At 38.5% G+C, this 25,188-nt stretch overlaps 1 protein-coding gene across 1 annotated transcript in view; it reads right to left on the bottom strand.

Moving 5' to 3' along the window:
• HYCC2 (hyccin PI4KA lipid kinase complex subunit 2) overlaps window positions 1-25,188 on the bottom strand; it is a 346,768-nt gene that overhangs the window by 114,544 nt on the left and 207,036 nt on the right. The window contains exons 5-6 of the mRNA XM_053713298.1: window positions 9,215-9,394; window positions 1,143-1,223 (exon numbers count right to left, since the gene is read on the bottom strand). Of these exons, the coding sequence (XP_053569273.1) occupies window positions 1,143-1,223; window positions 9,215-9,394 (261 nt within the window). The remainder of the gene's footprint in view (window positions 1-1,142; window positions 1,224-9,214; window positions 9,395-25,188) is intronic.

Below are 25,188 nucleotides of genomic sequence, written 5' to 3'. Positions count from 1 at the left end.
ACAAGATGGATAAGAAGGAAAGGGATCTTGATGTTATCTACAGATAAGAACCAAGATATAGAAATGTCTGTATTTTGGAATCAAGTTCTAGTTATCTGTGCTGACCCTAGATAATAACCACCAATGTGAGCAGTGCAAAACAAAACAAATATTAATTAGGAAAATGACAAGAAAAAAGAAATATACATATATAAAGTCATATATATTTATTGTGACAGAAGATAATTTAATCTGTCCTTCAAAAATGAGCCCTTAGCCCCACTGATAACACTGCTCTTTTAGATGATATGCCTTGACAATGCATTGTACTATCCATATTGATGTAAGAAATGGTTTACTATGTATAATAAAATATATTATTGTTATTTGTTAGCACTGCAAAATTCTATATTCACATAGGTTTTGATAATGTATATATTTTAATATGCCAGAAAGGAAGCCAAACTTACTTGAGATATGCTAATGGTCAGTTAGTCTCACAATCCTGTAAGAATTCAAATCTAAAAGGTATATAACCAGTTGTTAGACAGCAAGGTCCCAGGAACTCCCACCAGAGTGAGAACCCAAGAAATAATAGCAATTATAAATAATTCTTATAGCAGTACGATATCATTTTAATTGGGTTATTTATGTTGTATAGTTATATGTATTGTTTTGCACTTTTTGTATGTTTTATATCATTTTTTTCTACACAACTCATGTAACAGTGTTTCAAATTCTGTACAAAATATAACATCCTTTTTTATTTATCACTTTTGTTTACCACTCATTTGATTTATTTTATTATTTTCTCTTCAATAAGAAGTTATAATTATATTTTTTGATGTATTATCCTTTGCTTTGTTTGACCAAAAGGTAACACGGTCTTCTGGACCAAACATTTTTTCTGGTTCTGCACAGATGTTGAGGCATAAGAGACTGAAGGAAAGACAAAGTTCAGTTTCAAGTCACCTGAGAGTAAAGATGGTCTGCGGAAGAACTGATTTGTTGGATGCCACCAAATCACGCCTGTATGTTTCCATTGTTTTTGTTTTTATATTAGCATGTAGAAGAATATATATATATATATATATATATATATATATATATATATATATATATATATATATATAATGACTGATATTTATTTTTCCTTGACTAACCTCGTGATAGATTGAAGGCTTGGACAATGAAGGAATAGTAAACGATAAAATCTTATTGTTTCCATCTTTGTCTGCAATTTCCTGTAAGAGAGATAGAGAGACAGAGAGAGAGAAAGAATGAGCCCATTGGGACTGTCACATCCATATCATTGCTTAACATAATATTTTTCATCAAATTAAACTAAATTTGTCTGCAAAGTATATATAACTGAGCTCAGACCTCACACTTAATGAATTATCTGAGAAGAGTCCTTTCATCTAAAACACCTATAATTAGGGATGGATTTATATTCTCTGCTGCCTAAATGTCTGGGGGATGTCACTAGTAATGCTAATAGAAGAAGAAGATTCCAACCACAGTATCTGGGTAACAAAAAAACATAATTTATGCTTACCTAATAAATTTCTTTCTTTCCGGATATAGTGAGTCCACGGATCATCTTAATTACTGTTGGGATATCACTCATGTCCAGCAGGAGGCGGAAAAGAGCATCACAGCAAAACTGTTAAATACCACCCCATTACCCATAACCTCCAGTCATTCTACCAGAAGAAAGGAAGTGACAAAAAGGTGCAGAGGTTTACATAAAAAATAAACTGTCTGAAAATAAGGGCAGGCCGTGGACTCACTATATCCGGAAATAAATAAATTTATCAGGTAAGCATAAATTATGTTTTCTTTCCTAAGATATAGTGAGTCCACGGATCATCTTAATTACTGTTGGGAACCAATACTCAAGCCATAGGACACATATGGTTAGGGAGGGACAAGACAGGTAACCTTAAACAGAAGGCACCACTGCTTGAAGAACCTTTCTCCCAAAAGAAGCCTCAGCTGAAGCAAAAGTATCAAACTTATAAAATTTAGAAAAAGTGTGTAAAGATGACCAAGTGACAGCTTTGCAAATCTGTTCCACAGAAGCTTCATTTTTAAGGCCCAAGATGAGGAAACAGCCCTTGTGGAATGAGCCGTGATTTTCTTAGGAGGCTGCTATCCAGCAGCCTCATATGCCAAATGAATAACACTCCTGAGCCAAAAAGAAAGAAGTAGCCGTAGCTTTCTGACCCTTGCTTTTCCAGAAAACACAACAAACAAAGAAGAAGACTGGCAAAAATTCTTAGTCGCCTGTAAATAATATTTCAACGCACGAACCACATCCAGGTTGTGCAAATAACGCTCCTTCTGAGAAGGAGGATTAGGACACAAAGAAGGAACAACAATTTCTTGATTAATATTCCTATCCGAAACCACTTTTGGAAGGAAATCTAAGGCAGTACGCAGTACCACTTTATCAAAATAAGGTAAGGAGATTCACACTACAGTGCTAAGAGCTCTGAAACTCTTCTAGCCAAAGAGATAGCAACCAAAAACAAAACCTTCCAGGTTAACATTTTAATATCCAAAGAATGCATAGGCTCAAACGGAGCCCGTTGAAGAACTCTAAAAACCAAATTAAGACTCCATGGAGGAGTAGAAAACTTAAAACGTAGACCGGATTCTAACCAGGGCCTGACAAAAAGACTGCACATCTGCCAAACACTTGTGCAACAAAATAGATAAAGCAGAAATTTGACCATTCAGGGAACTTGCAGCTAAACCCTTCTCCACCCTCCTGGAGAAAAGACAAAATCCTAGGAATCCTAACTCTACTTCAAAAGTAGCCTTTGGATTCACACCAATAAAGATATTTACGCCATATCTTATAGTAAATCTTTCTAGTAACAGGCTTGCGAGCCTGAATCATAGTCTCAATGACCGCCTCTGAAAACCCACGCTTAGATAGAATCAAGCGTTCAATCTCCAAGCAGTCAACTTCAGAGAAAAGAGATTTGGATGAAGGAAGGGCCCCTGAAGTAGAAGGTCCTTCCTTAACGGAAGACTCCAAGATGGAAGACATTACATCTCCACCGTATAGGCATACCAGAGTCTGCAAGGCCATGCCGGAGCAATGAGAATCACTGATGCCCTCTCCTGTCTGATTCGAGTAATGACTCGTGGAAGAAGAGCAAACGGAGGAAACACATACGCTAGTCTGAAGTCCCAAGGAATTGCCAGTGCATCTATTAGCACAGCCCGAGGAACTCTCGACCTCGACCCGTACCTCGGAAGTTTGGCATGCCATGAGATCCAACTCTGGCTGCCCCCACTTGCGAAGTTGGCAAACACCTCCAGGTGAAGTAACCACTCCCCACGATGAAACGTCTGTCTGCACAGAAAATCCGCCTCCCAGTTGTCCACCCCTGGAATGTGGATTGCAGACAGACAGCAATTGTGGGTCTCTGCCCACTGAATAATCCTGGCTACCTCTGTCATGGCTAATGAACTCCGAGTTCCTCCCTGATGATTGATATAAGGCACTGACGCTATATTGTCAAACTGAAACCTGAAAAAACTGGGTTGAAGCTAACTGAGGCCATGCCAGAAGAGGATTGAAGATTGCCCTCAGCTCTAAGATGTTTATGGGAAGAAACGCTTCCTCCCGAGTCCATAGACCCTGAGCCTTTAACGAGCCCCAGACAGCTCTCCATCCCAGCAGGCTGGCATCCATGGTCACAATCACCCAGGAAGGCCTGCGAAAGCAAGTTCCTTGAGTGAGATGTTCCTGAGACAACCACCACAGAAGAGAATCTCTTGTCACCTGATCCAGAACAATTCACGGAGACAGATCCGCATAATCCCCGTTCCATTGACTGAGCATGCATAACTGCAAAGGCCTGAGATGGAACTGAGCAAACGGAATGATGTCCATAGTTGACACCATCAGACCGATTACCTCCATACACTGAGCCACTGACGGCAGAGGAGAGGATTGAAGGGCAAGACAAGAATTGAAGATCTTTGTTCTTCTGGCTTCTGTCAGAAAAATTTTCATCTCTCGTCAAATCGATAATGGTTCCCAAGAATACCACCCTTGTAGATAGAACCAAGAAACTTTTTCCTAAATTCACCTTCCAACCGTGGGAGCGCAGAAAAGACAACAACAACTCTGTGTGGGAGTTTGCTTGTTGAAAAGATGACGCCTGGACCAGAATGTCGTCCAGATAAGGCGCTACTGCAACACCCCGCAATCGGAGAACTGCCAACAATGCTCCCAGGACCTTTGAGAAAATTCTGGGAGCCGTTGCCAGACCAAAAGGAAGGGTCACAAATTGAAAATGTTTGTCTAGGAACGCAAACCTCAGAAACTTGTGATAATCTTTGTGGATGGGAATATGTAGATACGCATCCTTTAAATCCACAGTAGTCATGAACTGACCTTCCTGAACCAGAGGAAGGATGTAGCGAATAGTGTCCATCTTGAAAGACAGATCTCTGAGGAATTTGTTTACACTCTTGAGATCTAGAATTGGTCGGAAAGTTCCCTCTTTTTTGGGAACATCGAACAGATTGGAATAAAAACCCAGACCTTGTTCCTGTATTGGAACAGGAACTATTACTCCCAGGTTGGACAGATCCTGAACACATTTTAAAAATGCCTCTCTTTTTATCTGGTTTACAGATAACCTTGAAAGATGGAACCTGCCCCTGGGAGGAAAACTTTTGAACTCCAATTTGTACCCATGGGACACTACGTCCACTGCCCAGGGATCAGAAACATTCCAAACCCAAGCCTGAGCGAACAGGGAAAGTCTGCCCCCCACAGGATCCGCTCTCAGACCGAGAGCAGACTCCTCATGCTGACATTGAGTCAAAGACAGGCTTCTTAGACTGCTTCCCCTTGTTCCAGGCCTGATTGGACTTCCAGGAGGACTTGGAATGTTCCTGCTTAGCAGAGAAAGGGGAAGGTTTGCCTGAAAAGTTTCAAAAAGAACGAAAATTATTCTGGCGACCCTTGGTCTTATTTATCTTATCTTGAGGGAGAGAATGACCCTTACCTCCCATAATAACATAAATAATTTCAGCTAATCCTGGCCCAAACAAAGTTTTAACCTTGTAAGGAATAGACAAAAGCTTAGATTTTGACGACACATTCGCAGACCAGGACTTCAACTATAAGGCCCTGCAAGCCAAAACAGCAAAACCAGACATTTTTGCTCCCAACCTGATGACCTGTAAAGAGGCATCCGTGGTAAATTAATTAGCTAACCTAAGAGCCCTAATCATATCTTGGATCTCCTCCAGAGGCGCATACGTCTGAATAGAATCAGACAAAGCATCAAACCAATATGCTGCCGCATTGGTAACCGTAGCAATACACACCGCAGGCTGCCATTCCAGACCCTGGTGAACATAAATCCTTTTAAGCAACGCTTCCAACTTCTTATCCATAGTATCTTTAAAGGAACAGCTATCCTCAATGGGAATAGTGGTCCTCTTAGCAAGGTGGAAATCGCTCCCTCCACCTTGGGGACTATCTGCCAAGACTCCCTAACAGAATCAGCAATTGGAAACATTTTCTTAAAAATAGGAGAAGGGGAAAAAGGAACCCCTGGCTTCTCCCACTCCCGTGCAATAATCTCAGAAGCACGGTCAGGAACAGGAAAAACCTCCACCTTTGAGGGAACATCAAAATACTTGTTAAGTTTATTAGATTTCTTTGGAATAACTACTAACGTAGTATCAGAATCCTCCAAAGTAGCCAAAACCTCTTTAAGAAGCGCACTGAGGTGTTCAAGCATAAATCTAAAAATCACTGCTTCAAAATCAGAAGAAACAACCATACTCTCTGAATCTGAAATTTCCCCCTCAGACGCTATGGAAGAATTCTCCCCCTCAGACCTATGGGAAGAAACATTCAGCATAGCCATACTTGATTCAGATACCTTGACAACTGATTCCTTATATCTCCTTTTTACGCTTTCCCTGAAATGCAGGAAAAGCCGCCAGGGCATTAGTTACCGCAGAGGATATCTGGGTAGAAATGTCCTGCAAGGAAGCTCCAACTGAAGTAGAAACACTGGGCACTGCATGAGATGACACAGAATGAAGGGACACATGAGGAGAAAGCTGCGGCATAGTCTGAACAGGAGACCCCTGAACAGCATCCACCCCAGCTAATGATGGCTCAGGAAAAATATTTTCCCTGCACTGTAAGGTCCTCTCAATACATGAGGCACAAAAAGGCATTGGAGGTTCCACATTAGAATCAAAATACAAGCTGCATGTAACATCTTGCAGAGCTTCTTCCATCTTTACCAAAAACAAATCAAATTGGCTTAAAAAAAACAAAAAACAAAAAAAACATTACTGTCACTTTAAATTTTAAACTGCAACTTTTTTACTGCAAAAAATATGATTGCTTTAAAAACTAAAAAACACCTTCAGGCAGCCTCCTTACCTCAACAGACCCTGCTGAAGTGCATACCTGACCCCCTGAAGCCAGAAAATTTTGACAATCCGGACCCACCAGTCTTTGAAAGCAATGAAAACCGACAGACTAAGCCCTGCCCCTTCGTGGGCGTGGTTAAAAGACCGGTTTCCATTACAGTGAAAAAAATAAAAACGTTTTAAAAAAACACACAGAGTCTCTCCTGAGTGTCATACAGTGCCCAAATATAAACCCACATTGGTTTAACAGTCCCTGTACCCATCAAAGTGCCAAACTCTTTTAATAAAGAAATAAAAAGAAACGGCACTTACCCGAGTCACATCTGCCCGGCAGCAAGGCAGCTCACAGATATAGCAAGGCTTCCTCCCTCCATAGACCCGTGGAACAAATGAAGGACTGACTAAAGTTAATCAGGCATTCAGGGTAGGGCAGCACTAAACATGAAAGGCACGGTGTAATTAAAAATCCAACCAGTTTTCAAGTGCTCAAAAGCCACCACAGCTCTACTGAAGAAACTGATGTGGAACACAGCTAGACCCCAGTAAAAAAAACAGAACAAACAGCTCTGCTTTAAAAATAATAAACTCTTGATTGAAGAATCTACAGACACCTAAAAACATTACCAACTCTTTGCGTAGGCAAAGAGAATGACTGGGGGTTATGGGTAAGGGGGTGGTATTTAACAGCTTTGCTGTGGTGCTCTTTGCCGCCTCCTGCGGGACAGGAGTGCTATCCCAACAGTAATTAAGATGATCCGTGGACTCACTATATCTTAGGAAAGAAAAATAATTTATGCTTACTTGATAAATTAATTTATTTCATGGTGGTGAGAGTCCAGGATCCATTACTTCTGGGAATGTTAATCCTGGCTACAAGGAGGAGGCAAATATCCCAAAATTCCCAGAGCTCTTAAAACCCATCCCACCTTAATGGAAACTAGTTTGACGTATAGCCAAGCTTGAAAAGAAGAAGGTAGGAAAAGAAAATAAGAGCACAGGAACAGGAAAAAGAGAGAAGCATACTCAAACTGCCACCAGAAAAGAAAAAAAATCACAATAGGAAAAAATTGGGAGGGGGCTCATGGACTCTCACAGCCATTAAGGAAAATAATTTATCATCAGGTAAGCATAAATTATATTTTCTTTCATAAAGGTGGTAAGAGTCCACGATCCATTACTCCTGGAAACTAATACCCAAGCTGTGGATTCCACAAGTAATCTGTAAGGGACAACACATATAACTATTCCAAATACATAGGACGATTAGTAGTTTTTTTTACAACCTCCACAACACTTGCATGAAAGGCACCCATACTACAGGATTTACCGTAAGCAGCAAAAACTGCTTCCAGTAGATAGCCAATCCAGTGATCTAACTGACAGCAAAGGGTCTAAATATATAGGGGTCAATTTGCTAATGTGCAAGCAGACATGATGCAATGTAGCATATCATGTCTACTGCACATCAATAAATGCTGTCAGCATTTATCATTGCACCAGCAGTCCTTGTGAACTGCTGGTGCAATACTGCCCCCTGCAGATTTGCGCTAGCAGAAGGTGTCAATCAACCCGATCAGGTTGATTTCTGTCCGCCGCCTCAGAGCAGGCGGACAGGTTATGGAGCAGCAGTCTTTAGACCGCTGCTTCATAACTTCTGTTTCCGGCGAGCCTGAAGGCTTGCCGTAAACACGGGGCATCAAGCTCCGTAAGGAGCTTGATAAATTGACCCCAAAGAGTATAACATAGAACCAACAAGAGGAGACCAGGGACCGGTCTCCTGAGATACCTGTGGCAGACCTGTGACTATATTCCATAGGGTGTTCTTGGGCCACTACCCATACTCCAAAGACATCGCTCTCTGAGGCTCTCTGAGGGGAAAACTGGACCTCAAATCGGTCTGAGCATCCTTCTCACAAAAACCTATACCACCCTCCATCTTCACCTTCCACTTATGAAGGCAAAGACAAGACTAATTTCCAGTAAGGTGGGAGGGGTTTTAAGGGCTCTGGGAGCTTTGGGATCTTTGCCACCTCCTAGAGCTCTGTTTATCAATCCTTGGCAGACAGAGGTGTACATATTCTCCCCTGTCCGTCCGAGCTCTCCTCTGGCGGGCAGCAATGTGCTGCCGGGAATTTAACATTGCACGAGAGCGCTCGTGTGCAACCCTTGCCCGCGCACAGTCAATAAAGCGAGGACAGGAGCTGTCAATCTCTCCAGTCAGACAAGACCATTGAGATTGAAATTCTCCACCTAAGAGGTGAAGAACAGGGTAGGGAAACAGCGGTCTGATGACCACTGCTTGATAAATCCTGACTGCAGGTTCTCTTGTGTGAACCTGCAGTCAAAGGAGGAGAAGGGCTTGATAAATCACCTAGTGGCGAGGAGTATAATTCCCAGGAGTAATGCATCGTGGACTCTGATCACCTTTATGAAAGAAATTAACCATGTTTAAAAGGGATTGATGTCTTGATATACAGTTGCTTTTTTCATCAATACTAAAGAAAGTAATTTTAAGTTTAAGTGTAACTTTTTTCAATTTACTACTTTTAAAAATTTTCCTGAGTTTATATTATCTTGTATACAGTTTTTTTATTTGCATGAAATAAATGTATTTTTTATGTTTCTCATTAATCAGAGATACATTTTCAAAATCTTGAAAAATGGTCATTTAAGATGATTTAAAACTGCTTTTTACAAACATTTTTAGATGGTGATATTAATATTAATGACCCTTTAAAAAAATGTTGAAAAAGTATTAAAGTTCCTACGGCATAATTTTTTTTTTATAAAAGTAGATACTTACCAAATTGTAAATTCCCAAAAGAAGTGCCTCAATGCACCCATTGCTTTGCCGGTCGCGGCTGGCAGTGAGACGCAGATAAACGCTCATCAGCTCAGGCAAAAATTGCATGGTAAATCTTTTAAGTCGAATCTCAGAGCTACGGTAAAGCTCAAAGAGCTGGTGACATATGGGCTCAAGAAGCTGTAAAGAGAGGAAGATTTATGAAATCATACCATGGACAACAAGCACAGCACAAGATGCCTCACAATTATTTTCCCTAGTTAATAGCAATTTGATATCACCATATATCATAATCTGTGAAATAGCATGGCACAGGTCTGAAACTTTCACTTGTGGAACACCAAACAAAATCACTATGGCACTTATTGCCACCTATATGTGTATCTGAAGATTTAAGAAAACCAGTCGATAGGAAAATATTTATGAAATCATACATTTTGACAGATATTCTTTGCAATTTAAAAAAAACAAAAAACTGAAAAAATAATTGAAGTAACAATAAAGAAAAAACATATACTGATTAGTTTTACAAGGTGCTAGCAGTCTTTATCTTCTTTTTATAAAATATGTAAATGAACCACAGAGACCTAAGAACCCATAACTGAAGTAGGGTATCCCCCTCTGTGCATGTCATATTTAGGTAGTGGCAGTTTTAGTGATTTAAATTCCTGATATTTCATTTTTTTATTGTTGAATGTTTGTCATTTGAATGGAGATCATTTAGGAACTAATGGGTCATAGTTCACAAAAGGAAGTGTTTTCTTTGTTTTAATAATTCTTGGGTTTCATGTTTTTATTAGATGACATAGCATGGCCTGTTATACCTACTTTTTATAATTTACATGAAAAAAAACATTTTTCACATTTATAAACTGTCCCTCTATGCATTATGATAAAGTGTACAGTACATATAAGTTATTGCAAAGAAAAAAGTAACACATTCATGCATCGTAAAAAGATATTATTGTTGTTAAACACAAGACATGAACACAGACTTAGAGCGACTGTAAATTTCTTTATTTTCATTCAAGCAAGTAAAAATGAGAAGTGAGTTCATAATCCTCAAAATAAAATAGACTTGTATTGATGGGAATATTGGACCTCCGTACTGGAACAGGTAAAAAAGACATCACAGGGAATGTACTTCAGGGATAGCTGAATCATTTAGCAGCCAGAAACATCTCTTCCTGTTTGTCCCACTTAATATATTCAATCACAGGTGTGGCTTTTAAACATATCTGGATTTTTATATATAACCACTAAACCATTACAACTAAGTTGTCAAATAATAACAGGTTTGTCCATATTTTTTGCAAAGAGTTTTAATAGGAACCAATACATATGTTACACTAAGTTGAATATATTTACAGATATAATACTCAAACAGTGACCGCACCACCTAATAAATGTAAAATGCTCAGGTACGGGATAGAGTCTGGTCCCTGACTCAATAATAATATAGTACTAAATAATCCCAGCCAATGAGTGTTAGAAATTTCTAAGACTCATTGGCTGGGATTATTTAGTACTATATTTACAGATATATATACACATATATTTTACATCAAAACAGTCCAAATAATTATTACAGGGCAACTACCACAACCTCAATTTGTGCAAAACTGCTAAAATAATCACATAATTGTATCCAAGGAATATACTTAGCCAAATTCTTCAATTTGTCCAACATCAGCCATATTTTCAGCAGGAACAGGATAATAGAAAAAGAGGAAGAGAGAGTGTTTCCCAATTTTATTCTTAATTCAAAAGGGTCTGGCCTATCACATGCCAGTCAAAGGATAATGGGAAACACTTAGAGACAATGGTGTATCTGGGGGGGGGGGGGGGGGGGATTTTAATAACAGCAAGGTGAATATTCCAGTGATAAAATATCACCACAACAGGTCTAATACAATCTAGTCTGAACCTATAAGCACATATCACTGAATCCACGGCAGGGACATGGGAATCCCTTGCATTTTCTACTGTTTGCAGAACCCCTAATTGTCAGGAAAGTTCCAGGTTGCCCTGGACCTACATGGGAGTTTCAAATGGCTTGTGAAATAAAATTGCAAAAGTAAGCCAGAAATGTATTTCTGTCCACCTGAGGATGCCTACAGCTTCTCACAAATCGCAGTTAGCATTACCATGTGCTCACATTCATAAAACCCAATTCATTTTTTTTTCTTGATTAAGATAGAACATACAATTTTTAACAACTTTCAAATTTACTTCTGTTACCAAATTTTATTTGTTTTCTTGTTATCCTTTGCTGTAAAACAGTAAAGTAAGCTTATGAGTGTGCATGTGTCTGCAGTACTATATGGCAGCAGTTTTGCAACACTGTTGTACATTAGCATGAGCACTAGATGGCAGCACTATTTGCTGTCATGTAGTGCTTTAGGCATGTGCACGCTACCTACCTAGGTATCCCTTCAACAAAGAATAACATGAGAACAAAGCAAATTTGAAAATAGAAGTCAATTGGAAACTTTTTACAAAATTGTATCCTCTATCTAAATAATGGGGAAAAAAATTCGGGGTTTAATGTCCCTAATTTCATAAGTGAGATACAACTGCATTTTTTTTATTTTTTTTTATCATTTTCTAACTGGCTACTTATTTCCTCTACTCATACACCCCTTCCCTCATTCACAGTGATTTCAACCTCCTTGTTGACCATCCCATTGTTCCTGGAGCAAAAAAAAATTTCCTCACATAGATGGATACTCCCTTGATATGATTTTCAGCTTTCGATATACTGCTTCACACTTTTCGTCTTTCTGGCCATCATCTCCTCATTCACAACATCACAGCACTCCCTGCCATTCTCCCACCATATTTCATACAAGCATTAAATCACTAGACTTGCAACTTCTCTCAAACCTCTGCTCTCTTTCATCTTCTCCTTCTTCTGCCCTGACCAATCTATCTTGGACCCTCCTACCATAGCTCACAAACCATGCACTCATGCTCTGCCCTGGCATACTCTCCTCGCACATGATACCTATGCAGATGTTCCTGCACTGCTGTTCAGCTGACTTTCTTCACTACAAGTTCATCTTGAACGTCTACTATTATGCTAGTAGCCTCTCTAAGCAGGATAACTTCTGTACCCTTATCTCTACATTTTCTTCAAACCCAATATGTCTATTTTCCACTTTCAATTCCGTTCTCAACCACCACCTCCTATTAATACTTTTCTCTGAATCCAAGATTTTGCCAGCCACTTCAACAACAAAATAGACTCCATCAGAAATTATATAATCTCTCTTAACACACTACCAATCTCCAGCCCCCTCAACTGTTTAAAACATACAACACCCTCGGCAACCACAAATTCTGCTCTTTAGCCTTGTTACGGAGGATGAACTTTCTGCACCTATTTTATCCTACAACCTCTCACTACCTGTCCCCTCAATTCGATTTAATCACTTCATAACTTCTAAATTTCTTTCCTACTCTTACTCCAATCCTCATACATATCTTCAATGTTTCCCTCAGAACAGGTATCTTAATATTAGCTACCATCTATTTCCTTTACAATCCATAATGAAAACCCCTGCCAGGCTTCTCATCTGCTGCACCTCACTGCCAATCTCTTCACTGGCTTCCACTAGCCTCTAGAATAAAACACAAACTCCCGACACAAGCATTCAAGGCCCTCAGTAACACCGCTCCCCTATATCTCTGACCTTGTCTCCCTCAAGTCGCTTTTGCACTGCTCATGACCACCTTCTCTCCTCTAGTTACCTCCACACATTACTGACTACAGGATTTCTCAAAAATGGCTCATATTTTGTGGAACTCTCCGCCTCACTCTACAAGAATCTCCACTAGCTTGCAAAGTTTCAAGCACAACTTAAAACACTTAATACAATGTACGCTAGCCTTTTCTTACCTAATTTCCTCGCTTCTTTTGTCATTCCCCTTTATACCCTTAGCTGTCCTGTAGATCACGGTCAGGTAAGATGATCTAAAAACTGCAACTCTACATTTATAGCACTGAGGAATTGGAGCTCTACAAATAAAATGATGATGATGATAATAATAATAATAATAATAATAATAATAATAATTGCAAGCCTGCTGTAAACACTCTGATAAATGATATAAGAAGTTCAAAATGTCTAGCCAGAAACACTGCTCTAAAACATTTATGAAAAGGGAGGACTACTAAAGAGACCACAACTCCTTGAAAAATACAAGATCAAAACAGAATTGATGATAATAGCAGTCTTGGAGCTGACAGTCCAGGGATAGTGTAGAAAAATCCTTCCCGTGGTGTATGTGCACCTAGTCAACCAAAAGCTGTGGGAAAATGCTATAACCATGAAAAAGATCAACAGAGCATAGTCAGAACCAAATGGAAGAAACAAAGTAAAGGCATACACTCCATGAAGTATGTGCTGTGTCAACCCCCTCAGCTGTGTAAAAATGCTAGAACCATAAAAAAAGATCAATAGAGTAAAAAATATGGGCAGTTCTGGATGGGTTCTCACTGGTAAGCATTACCAGTGAGGGCCAATATATAAAATAAAAAAAAATGTTTTTTTTTTTTTTTTTATAATTTATGGGCTGTCTCGTAGATTTTGAACAAATTTGGATTATTTCTAATAAAGCATCATGTATTTCTGCAGATAATAGTAAAAGCACCAGTGTGTACATGAAATATGTGTTTGTTTGTAACCATGTTGTCCTGTATTACATTATGAAATAAAGAGACAATAATAAAATAAGCATATATAATCATAAGAGGCTACAATTTAAAATATACTTGTTTTTTTCTAATTTAAAAGATGGTATCTCTGTAATCAGAATGTTACACATATGCGAGAAATTGGTTCTTAAGCTCTCAGTGCATCCCCCACATACAAAATAGTGCTGACATTCTTTGAACTGACACATCTTTTTCCACGAGTCAATAAAACCTACAGAAATAAAGCTTGCTGCCAACATACGTCATTCTGCACCTAACTAGATTTTAGTGTCATTACCACAGGCACCAAGCTTTAAAATAACAACTTAGTTAAATAAATAGAATGCACGGATGAAATCAACTTTAGCATATCAGTACACAGAATGCACAGATGTAGTAGAAAAGGTGAACAATTAAGCATTTATTTTACTTTATATCTGGACAAAACTTTGAGGCAAAATATTATAAATATAAATATAATATAAATAAATATAATGTAAATGTTGTGACACCTGCCAGAAAAACTGCTAGCACCTACATGGGAATCATGGGGGGGCTATGGATAAAGAAAACGTTTTTTTAAAGCAAAACTTGACTGGACAGAATAAACCTCCTTTTACAGGGAAAAATGAGGTAGTTGCAGTAGACCCATTCACTTGTTGTGATAAAGCTTGCCTTTTTACTCGGAAGTATATTGAGATGAAAGAGAAAGAACATATAGCATAATTCTTTCATATGGTGGTGAGAGTCCAAAAGTCATTACTCCTAGGAACTAATATCCAAACTGTGTAGTCTGCGGGCCCAAAAATTGTTTTTGAAACAAAAGCACCTAATTTCCAGACACAGACACTTCAGAAGAAGCAAAAGAAAAAAAGAAAAAACACATCAAAGTGGTATAATTTTGTAGAGGTATGTAAATATGACCATGTTGCAGCCTTGCAAATTTGTTCAACAGAAGCCTTATTCTTGAACGCCCAGGAATTGGAAAACTGATTTAATAGAATGGGCTGTAATGCGTTTTTTGGGAGAGACTTTTCCGCCTCTAAGTAAGCTTTTTGAATCAAAAGTATAATAAGCCAAACAGCTAAAGAAACGGCTATGGACGTCTGGCATTTGCGTGAACCTGAGAAAAGAATAAACCAATTAGAGGATTGTCTAAAATCCATAGTAGCCAATAAATAGAATTTTAATACTCACATCATCATAATTAATCCAAAACAATGATTTTTTTCTCTGTGCATGTGTCTAACATACCCATTCTTCTGACGGGGTCCCATTATAGACACATACATATTAAACTATGTAGAGGAAAATCTTACATCTAAATTATATATTTTATAATTTTTTGTGTCATTTGTCTTCTAGTATATTTATTTTCAAAATGATTTAGAAAAGAGTTTGAAAAAAAGAAGGAATTTACTTTTTAAAACATTCTACATACTGTTTCCTGGCTCCTAAAAAGAGAATATAACTTTGTCAGTTCTGAATTAGAATGTAGACTATACTGATACTTATTTAAAAAACTCTACATAAAATTACATCAGGGCTCCTTTAACAAATCTCACATTGGACATCTGTAAGAAACAGAAAAATATTCCAACAATGACAGCCAGTATTTGCCTGCACTAATCCATGGGTTTACGAGCAAAGTAGGTTTAAACCATTCAATCCATGGCTTATTATACAGGCAATTTGAAGGTTTACCAGATAATGTGCTGTCTATGCATATTAATTAATGGCACTAATAACATAGTGTAAGTATGATTATGCAGACTGATGAGCAAGCTTCTCTTAAAAGCATCTAAAGAGTATTTTCTTTTCACACTACCCCTAGTTATATTTCTGCTGTTTAGAAGTAAAAGACAGTTAGACTAAAAAGAGTGTTTAAAGCTGTAGAAAATGTTTGCCATTATATGACTTAAGGAATTGGTCAGGTGTATAATGCCAGCTTGAGGATTCACCAGTCAGTTCTCATGGTTTTAAGGACTTGAAGCATCTGTTAAACGTTTATGGTGTGGGTTTTATTAATACAATAAGCTACCCGATTAACCCCTTCACTGCTATGAATAATAGAAGTGTTGTGAGCAGCTGCAATTAGCATACTTCTAACTACCATAAAATAATGGCAAAGCAATAGATGTCTGCTATTTCTAAACAATGAGAATCCCAGAAAAGCCTTTAAAATCATTTGGGCCATGACTGCACAAATGGTATGTTAATAATTTAAGTGAGAAACCCAAAGTTTGAGAAAAAGTTGTTTTTGTATATGATCACATTTGGAGGTGGAATGGTGGCATGAAATATACCAAAATGGGTCTAGATCAATACCTTGGGTTGTCTACATTAAACTATATATATATATATCCAAAAAAAGAGCACTCTCGCCACAATAGCAACTGCCAGGGTGCCAACGGATAAATATAATAGGTAAAAGGCGGCACTCACTGGTCTTTCCAAAGTGTACTTTAATTGAACAAAGTGACGTTTCAGGGACACACTCTGAGGAAGGAGGAAGGGGAGTGTGTCCCTGAAACGTCACTTTTCCGCCTTTTACCTAATATATATATATATATATATATATATATATATATATATATATATATATATATATATATATATAGTGTGTCTTGATAGGTTTTAAAAACCAAAAACAAGGCTCTATTTCTGTTTAATTGAAAAAAATGTTGAAAATTCTCCAGTATTTTAGCCAAGTTTTTCTCTTAAATTCCTGGTAGCGAAGGGGTTAAGTTAGTAATTAGTCAACTTTGAAAAGAAAAAAAAAATTGCCCCTTTTGCTAAATTAAAATACCTTTACAATCTTATAATCTGACTGTACAAATCATTTTGTAAATACTGTACATATCTATTTTTTAAGTAATTGTCTAAACTTATATTAAAGTTTTATAATAAAAATAACAAGTAACACGAAAGACAGAAGATTTGGAATGCAAGTTATGGTCAAAGAAGAAAATTAGTCACTGCCATCCAAACTAGATACAACCAGGTAGAAAAACAGTAACGGAACATTATGGTCCCTGACAAACCCATGGAGCCACTGGCTCCTAGAATTCAGTCCCTGGCTCCTAAATTTTTGGGTTCATCTCCATATATCTATATACAAATACCACTGTCTGGCTCCAAAATATTCTTACAGGCTCTTAACTTTTAAACAGATTTGTCGAGCACTAACATATACATCCAAAATATAAAATAAAATTGAGGTGCTACACAAAAGTTCTGATGCGTTCTAAACAGTGCTAGCAATCCCAGAAGTAACATATAACATATTATTCAGGGGGCGGAGCCAACCATCGAAGCAGCAGGACGTGTCTAAATGAAGCTCCTGATCTCACACATGTATTATAAAATGTTTTAACATAATTTTTCAGATATTTACCCTTATTCAGAAGAGTATATCTATAGCTTTATCCTGACAAAGTTTCAGAGCTGATCCCTGACAGTAATCCTGACCTATACTCCTTGGAAAGCCACGTGGCCCTACAATTGTCTGGCGCCTAGAGATTTTGCCCACCTTGAGGTTACCGCATATATGGAGCTCCTACATACATCCCTTACCAGATTTTGAGCTACAAGGTAGTTTGCAATTATTATATCAGAGTCTGTGTCACTTCAACAATTGAGAACCATCTAATCTGAACCCGAGTGTCAACACTTACGAATAGCTTAACAATGGCTCAGGAAATGGAGGCCCTGGACAGGTGGGAATGTAAGATGACGCAGTTACTGTACCACCACTATGAGACTTTAAAACATGATCTGCTCAGACTGCTCCTACCTCCAGGATATTCACATATCGCTTGATCAGCTAAACAGCACTACTCGCAGCAAGATCATCATAACAGCTCTTTAATAATGGAGACAGCGCTTCAGAGAACAGGTCTCACACCACTAAGAGCCCAGGCGCATATACAAAATTCTCATGCCGAATGGGAACTTTGCATACATCACAGCGACATCCTATTGAAGCATCTGACAGCCAACGGTGATGAGACTGTTCACAAGCACAACCTCGGCCCCATTCTGACCCAACATAGCGAGAAGCAGAAAAGGGACACTGCTGGCGCACCGGTCCCGGTCTTACCCTATCTCATGAATATGGACAGCCCTGCTCCTCGGATTTTCCCCCTTTTGACCACTGAAAATGTAGAAGGCAGGGGTTATTACCAAGCATCTGGAAATCAGAGAAATCAATATGCTGACAAAGCCTTGGCCGCCAAGGGTAGGTTGAGATACCACAAGGAGATCCCTTCAGAGCATATGAGCAAAGTTTGGGCTCTGGCAGAGTGTCCTACGAACCCCCAGGATACTAAAAAGTGTACATCTTCCATCACACCCCATTTATACCAAAGATCCCTACAGGATAAGAAGGTTGGGATAGGCTAGAAGGACTGGGATTGCCATTGAGTGCCAGACCATACGGTTTGTCAAACCACTATTCTGTCTTTTTTTGTTTTTGTATTGAATATTTCCATTTCACGGACTTAACACTTCCTTTGTGGCACCGTATAAGACACTTTCTCGTACTCACTAATTTTTTACTGACTTAATTACCCTCCATATCAGCTATCTTATGTTTAGTCATTAAAATGCAGGATTTTCCTCTAACCACCTCACATGTAAAGCCAGGGTCTACTCTCTTTCACAAGAATACCAATCCTGCTCACCCTCCTCTTCTGGCTTTTACATAAGACCCCTTCCAGGTTTTTTATGTTTTGAATAAGTACTGTGGTAATAGAGAGTCACTGTAAGGATTCCAGTCCTGCTTTTACTTTTTGCCTCAACTCACCTTCCTCACCTGTACTTAAGGCATCACCCCGCCCCAAACAAGTGCTTAGTTGTTGAGTATTGTTTGCTGAAACCAGTGCTCTGTTTCTTATAAGCTATATACTTATCATAAGAAGATTTACTTCTACTACTTTAACATTTGGATTTACAAATACCAGCTGCAGTTTGGTCTCACAAAGGGACTAATAACAACTAGTCTCATTCATCCTGAAAATTGCTATTCCAAGAAGTATTAAGTTATTTCAACTCCACATCTCTACAGGAATTGCTATCTAATTTCCAACAGGAGGATTCTACCAACTACCACTACGGTATCTGTATCAAATGTAATTTACCTTGGATGCCTTAAGTAACGGCTAATTACAAATTTCATGTTTTCTTTTGAACTTTTGTAAATTGACTTTGTCTCTCAGAAATTACTTTGATTGCAACTTATGTTTTATTTAATTCTATGAACTTCCTCTGATACATTTTCATACCGGACAGTAACGGACTTTATGTGACGTCACACAGCTTCATACATCTCAGTGTGCCATACAGCTCCTTACAACTCAGCGTGTCTCACAGCACCAATTGCAATCACTAGTCTGTGTTCAGATTTCCACGCTGCAAGCATTACTCTGTGTGCTGTGTCTCGCAGCAGGTCACGCCCCTGTCAGCAGCTGCAGTCTGTGTGTCTCACATCTCTCATGCCTCAGTGCTTATTACAATGAACACTATCTCTCACATTTGGGTTTGAACACAATTAATGTCAAAAGTTGTTATTAATAATAATACTTATTTTCAGCTTCTAAAGATTTATATGGTATAACGATATTATATAACCATATAAAGACTTACTGCCATTATTTATAAAAATCACTCTGAATAAAACAGTCTATGCTGATATAATAGCCTGTACTTCAGTTGTGAAACAAAAATAATTTATTTAGACTCTGCAGTTGTGATTCAAATAACCAAGGAACCTGATAGTCACAAAGCCTAACCAGTGAGTTTTTACTCTTTACACCTAAGCTTGTTTCATGTTAATAGATGATTATAGGCATTCAACCTTTTTGTTAGTCTCCATAGTCTCAATAATTGCATGCCATTACTATACTAGCAAATACTCTCTGTTCTATTTTATATATACAGTCTTATTATATATTCTCATGATATATAGCCTATTGCATTTACTGCAGGTAATATCAGTTGCTATCCTCTTTAAATATTAATGTCAGGGCCCAAGAGTGGCCGATATAATTACTGGTTTACCTTACAAATGTAACACAAATATGTCTATATTGCCTTCTCATCTACAGGGAGTGCAGAATTATTAGGCAAATGAGTATTTTGACCACATCATCCTCTTTATGCATGTTGTCTTACTCCAAGCTGTATAGGCTCGAAAGCCTACTACCAATTAAGCATATTAGGTGATGTGCATCTCTGTAATGAGAAGGGATGTGGTCTAATGACATCAACACCATATATCCTGTGCGCATAATTATTAGGCAACTTCCTTTCCTTTGGCAAAATGGATCAACAGAAGGACTTGACAGGCTCAGAAAAGTCAAAAATAGTGAGATATCTTGCAGAGGGATGCAGCACTCTTAAAATTGCAAAGCTTCTGAAGCGTGATCATCGAACAATCAAGCGTTTCATTCAAAATAGTCAACAGGGTCGCAAGAAGCGTGTGGAAAAACCAAGGCGCAAAATAACTGCCCATGAACTGAGAAAAGTCAAGCATGCAGCTGCCAAGATGCCACTTGTTGCAGCTCTGAAATATGGCCAAACTGGTGGCATCACTGGAGTGCCCAAAAGCACAAGGTGTGCAATACTCAGAGACATGGCCAAGGTAAGAAAGGCTGAAAGACGACCACCACTGAACAAGACACACAAGCTGAAACGTCAAGACTGGGCCAAGAAATATCTCAAGACTGATTTTTCTAAGGTTTTATGGACTGATGAAATGAGAGTGAGTCTTGATGGGCCAGATGGATGGGCCAGTGGCTGGATTGGTAAAGGGCAGAGAGCTCCAGTCCGACTCAGACGCCAGCAAGGTGGAGGTGGAGTACTGGTTTGGGCTGGTATCATCAAAGATGAGCTTGTGGGGCCTTTTCGGGTTGAGGATGGAGTCAAGCTCAACTCCCAGTCCTACTGCCAGTTTCTGGAAGACACCTTCTTCAAGCAGTGGTACAGGAAGAAGTCTGCATCCTTCAAGAAAAACATGATTTTCATGCAGGACAATGCTCCATCACACGCGTCCAAGTACTCCACAGCGTGGCAGGCAAGAAAGGGTATAAAAGAAGAAAATCTAATGACATGGCCTCCTTGTTCACCTGATCTGAACCCCATTGAGAACCTGTGGTCCATCATCAAATGTGAGATTTACAAGGAGGGAAAACAGTACACCTCTCTGAACAGTGTCTGGGAGGCTGTGGTTGCTGCTGCACGCAATGTTGATGGTGAACAGATCAAAACACTGACATAATCCATGGATGGCAGGCTTTTGAGTGTCCTTGCAAAGAAAGGTGGCTATATTGGTCACTGATTTGTTTTTGTCTTGTTTTTGAATGTCAGAAATGTATATTTGTGAATGTTGAGATGTTATATTGGTTTCACTGGTAAAAATAAATAATTGAAATGGGTATATATTTGTTTTTTGTTAAGTTGCCTAATAATTATGCACAGTAATAGTCACCTGCACACACAGATATCCCCCTAAAATAGCTATAACTAAAAACAAACTAAAAACTACTTCCAAAACTATTCAGCTTTGATATTAATGAGTTTTTTGGGTTCATTGAGAACATGGTTGTTGTTCAATAATAAAATTAATCCTCAAAAATACAACTTGCCTAATAATTCTGCACTCCCTGTATTGTACATCTACATGCATGCAAGATATGTGAGCAAGTATATATAGGGATTATCCTATGGAAACTTACGACTTGAGTTTGGGTCTGAACATTGGTTATATCACATTGTTGTTTAGCGTTAATTTTTATATGTTCCTGAAGTGGGCTGTTTGTCAAGCCTGATTATTTTAATTTCATTAAAGATATATGTTTATATTTTTAACTTCCTATGTTGGAAAGACTCAGATTAGAAGATTTGGGGCTATTAATGAGCTAACATTTTACTCATCATAGAGCTATCCCTTTGACAAGTTCTAAGTATAAGTTAACTGATATCACCCTGAAGTAACTATATCATTCCAATCTTCTAATGCTTTCTTAAGCCACGAAGTTGGAAGTTCCGTTCACATCTCAAAGGCTGAATACACAGTACAAGGAGATACATCTGACTTGATATAAGATAAGAGACAGTCAGATATCCACATTCAAGCTTCATATAGATTATTCTTTAAATCTTCAGCTAGCAATATATCCACAATCCATCACTACATAGGTTATAATTCACGCTAAAGATGGCACCTGAGTCAGATGTCTGAGGGGACCTGTTATTGTATCCTGAGTCACCTTTCTGAATGGTCACACACCATAGTAGAATAATGTCCTGATATATGCCCCTCATTCTTGACCTCTGCTTTCATACAGTCCACCCATATACAGGCCCAAGAATTAGACAAGGCATATAAACGCCTCTATACTATAGGTTTATTTCTCCATTAGATTAGGGCTCAGCTGTTTGCAGCTTACATATAGCCCCTCCTTTTAGGTGGTGTCTATATGATAACCTTTAGAACCCAACTCAGGTTATATACTGATTTTACCCCTTGAGTTCCATACTTTAGCGCTGATGTAATTCATTTAACCCTTCTTAATGGTTTCTTAGGGAGACATTTAGGGTCCTCCTTACAATATCTTACAATAATTTTTGCCTTCTCCAGACCTCTACTCTTTATATTTGGTTGCAAATGTATCCTAAGGTTCTTGAGGCTACCTTGATCATATTTGTAAAACAGTGAGTTAGCCTATTGTAGTCCCCTATAACCCCCACGAGAGGTCTAACTTTGTAGAAAGCTTCCTCATAGGCTTATACTAGTATCTCATCTTCTATATTTACAGATTCTTAGCTCGCAGTATTCATATCTATTGAAATAGGAGCTTAAAACTGGCCCCCTAATTGGCTATATTAACATCTAGAATGCCCGCCCTCCTCTCCCCCTCCCCAACTTAAAGCAGCTCTCGCCTGCCGATTTCTCCCAACTATTCATATATTATCACATACTTTATCATATCATATGGAAAAAGAAAAAAAAAAAAAGAGGTTTCATTCATATTTGTCCTCTATTACTATTGACATCATGTATTCATTCATATACCCAGCTTAAAAGGTAATATTTTCATGTGTCTATATTTCAAGTAAGGCATTGTTTCTCTGTCTACCTATTATACTGCTCCAGCCTATCATATACCTTGTAACCACACTGTTTATTTTATCTTGTGTATTCTCTTGTCAATGTACAAAAACCTCAAAAAAAATATATATATATTATTCAAAGGAAAAGGACTAAGACCAAAAATCGTTTCATTCAAAGAAGGACAAAAAGGCTGCACAGCGTTTTTTTCAATTCAGCGTAATTGCATACCCAGCCTGTGTAGGCATAGCGGTTATGTCATCATCATCAATTCGTCAGACATGACACGTTTTGCCCCTCCCACAAAGGGCTGACATCCGATAAGGCCCCTACGTCAGCCCTTTGAGGGAGGGGCAAAACGCGTAATTTCTGACGAATTGATGATGATGACGTAACCGCTACGCCTACACAGGCTGGGTATGCAATTACGCTGAATTGGACAAACGGGTGCAAGTGAAGACACCAACCAACCGACTCACCCACGCTGTACACCCGCAGAATAATAAGGTATTATTATTGAATATCCTGTCCGGTGGTGAATGAAGCATAGTGGATTACAGGTGAGGTTTGGCTTGAAGTCTTGCAACCCCGTTAGAAAGTCTGGGATAAAGTCTCTTGATACGGGACTGTATCTAATTATCACAACACACTTGTTGTTAAAGATACTAAGTGGACACCTCTTGAAGTTGTAACAAGTTGTTACCAGTGTTATGTTACAAGTTAATGCGCGCAGCGCGCTCAAGCCGTCTTTTTGACTGTACCATAAAAAGAGTTCTATGTCCGCATACCATAGCGTGTTTTTCAACACTTGAGAGCCTGGTTCACAAGTTATATCAAGGACTCTGGAGAACATAAAAATCTATTTTTTCCATTTCTGGGGCCCCACAGCTATCTCTGCTAATAACATATGCAGCTTTGGACTTGATACACCTCTTATTGCCTGATTAGACAGCCAGCTGGTTGTTGTATTATATAAGGAATAGTGTTTCGTTTTTACATAGCAGCATATTACAGTATCAGTGGTTAGACTTTTGTGATACATTTTCAACGTAATTGTTTTACTTTGCCTATTTATGCATTTTTTTTAAGAATATATGGTGATTATATGAAATATGGGTGGAGGATAGACGTCCCACCTGCTTCAGCCTAGTTTAATTGTAGTAATAAAGAGTTGTAAAACTTTGTGCAGCCTGGGATAAAGTCTCTTGATACGGGACTGTATCTAATTATCACAACACACTTGTTGTTAAAGATACTAAGTGGACACCTCTTGAAGTTGTAACAAGTTGTTACCAGTGTTATGTTACAAGTTAATGCGCGCAGCGCGCTCAAGCCGTCTTTTTGACTGTACCATAAAAAGAGTTCTATGTCCGCATACCATAGCGTGTTTTTCAACACTTGAGAGCCTGGTTCACAAGTTATATCAAGGACTCTGGAGAACATAAAAATCTATTTTTTCCATTTCTGGGGCCCCACAGCTATCTCTGCTAATAACATATGCAGCTTTGGACTTGATACACCTCTTATTGCCTGATTAGACAGCCAGCTGGTTGTTGTATTATATAAGGAATAGTGTTTCGTTTTTACATAGCAGCATATTACAGTATCAGTGGTTAGACTTTTGTGATACATTTTCAACGTAATTGTTTTACTTTGCCTATTTATGCATTTTTTTTAAGAATATATGGTGATTATATGAAATATGGGTGGAGGATAGACGTCCCACCTGCTTCAGCCTAGTTTAATTGTAGTAATAAAGAGTTGTAAAACTTTGTGCAGCCTGGGATAAAGTCTCTTGATACGGGACTGTATCTAATTATCACAACACACTTGTTGTTAAAGATACTAAGTGGACACCTCTTGAAGTTGTAACAAGTTGTTACCAGTGTTATGTTACAAGTTAATGCGCGCAGCGCGCTCAAGACGTCTTTTTGACTGTACCATAAAAAGAGTTCTATGTCCGCATACCATAGCGTGTTTTTCAACACTTGAGAGCCTGGTTCACAAGTTATATCAAGGACTCTGGAGAACATAAAAATCTATTTTTTCCATTTCTGGGGCCCCACAGCTATCTCTGCTAATAACATATGCAGCTTTGGACTTGATACACCTCTTATTGCCTGATTAGACAGCCAGCTGGTTGTTGTATTATATAAGGAATAG

The sequence above is a fragment of the Bombina bombina genome, chromosome 1 (assembly GCF_027579735.1).
Source record: "Bombina bombina isolate aBomBom1 chromosome 1, aBomBom1.pri, whole genome shotgun sequence".
Taxonomy (NCBI): Eukaryota; Metazoa; Chordata; class Amphibia; order Anura; family Bombinatoridae; genus Bombina; species Bombina bombina.
The sequence above is the reverse complement of the archived record's forward strand: the minus strand, read 5'-3'. Positions and strand labels throughout refer to the sequence as shown.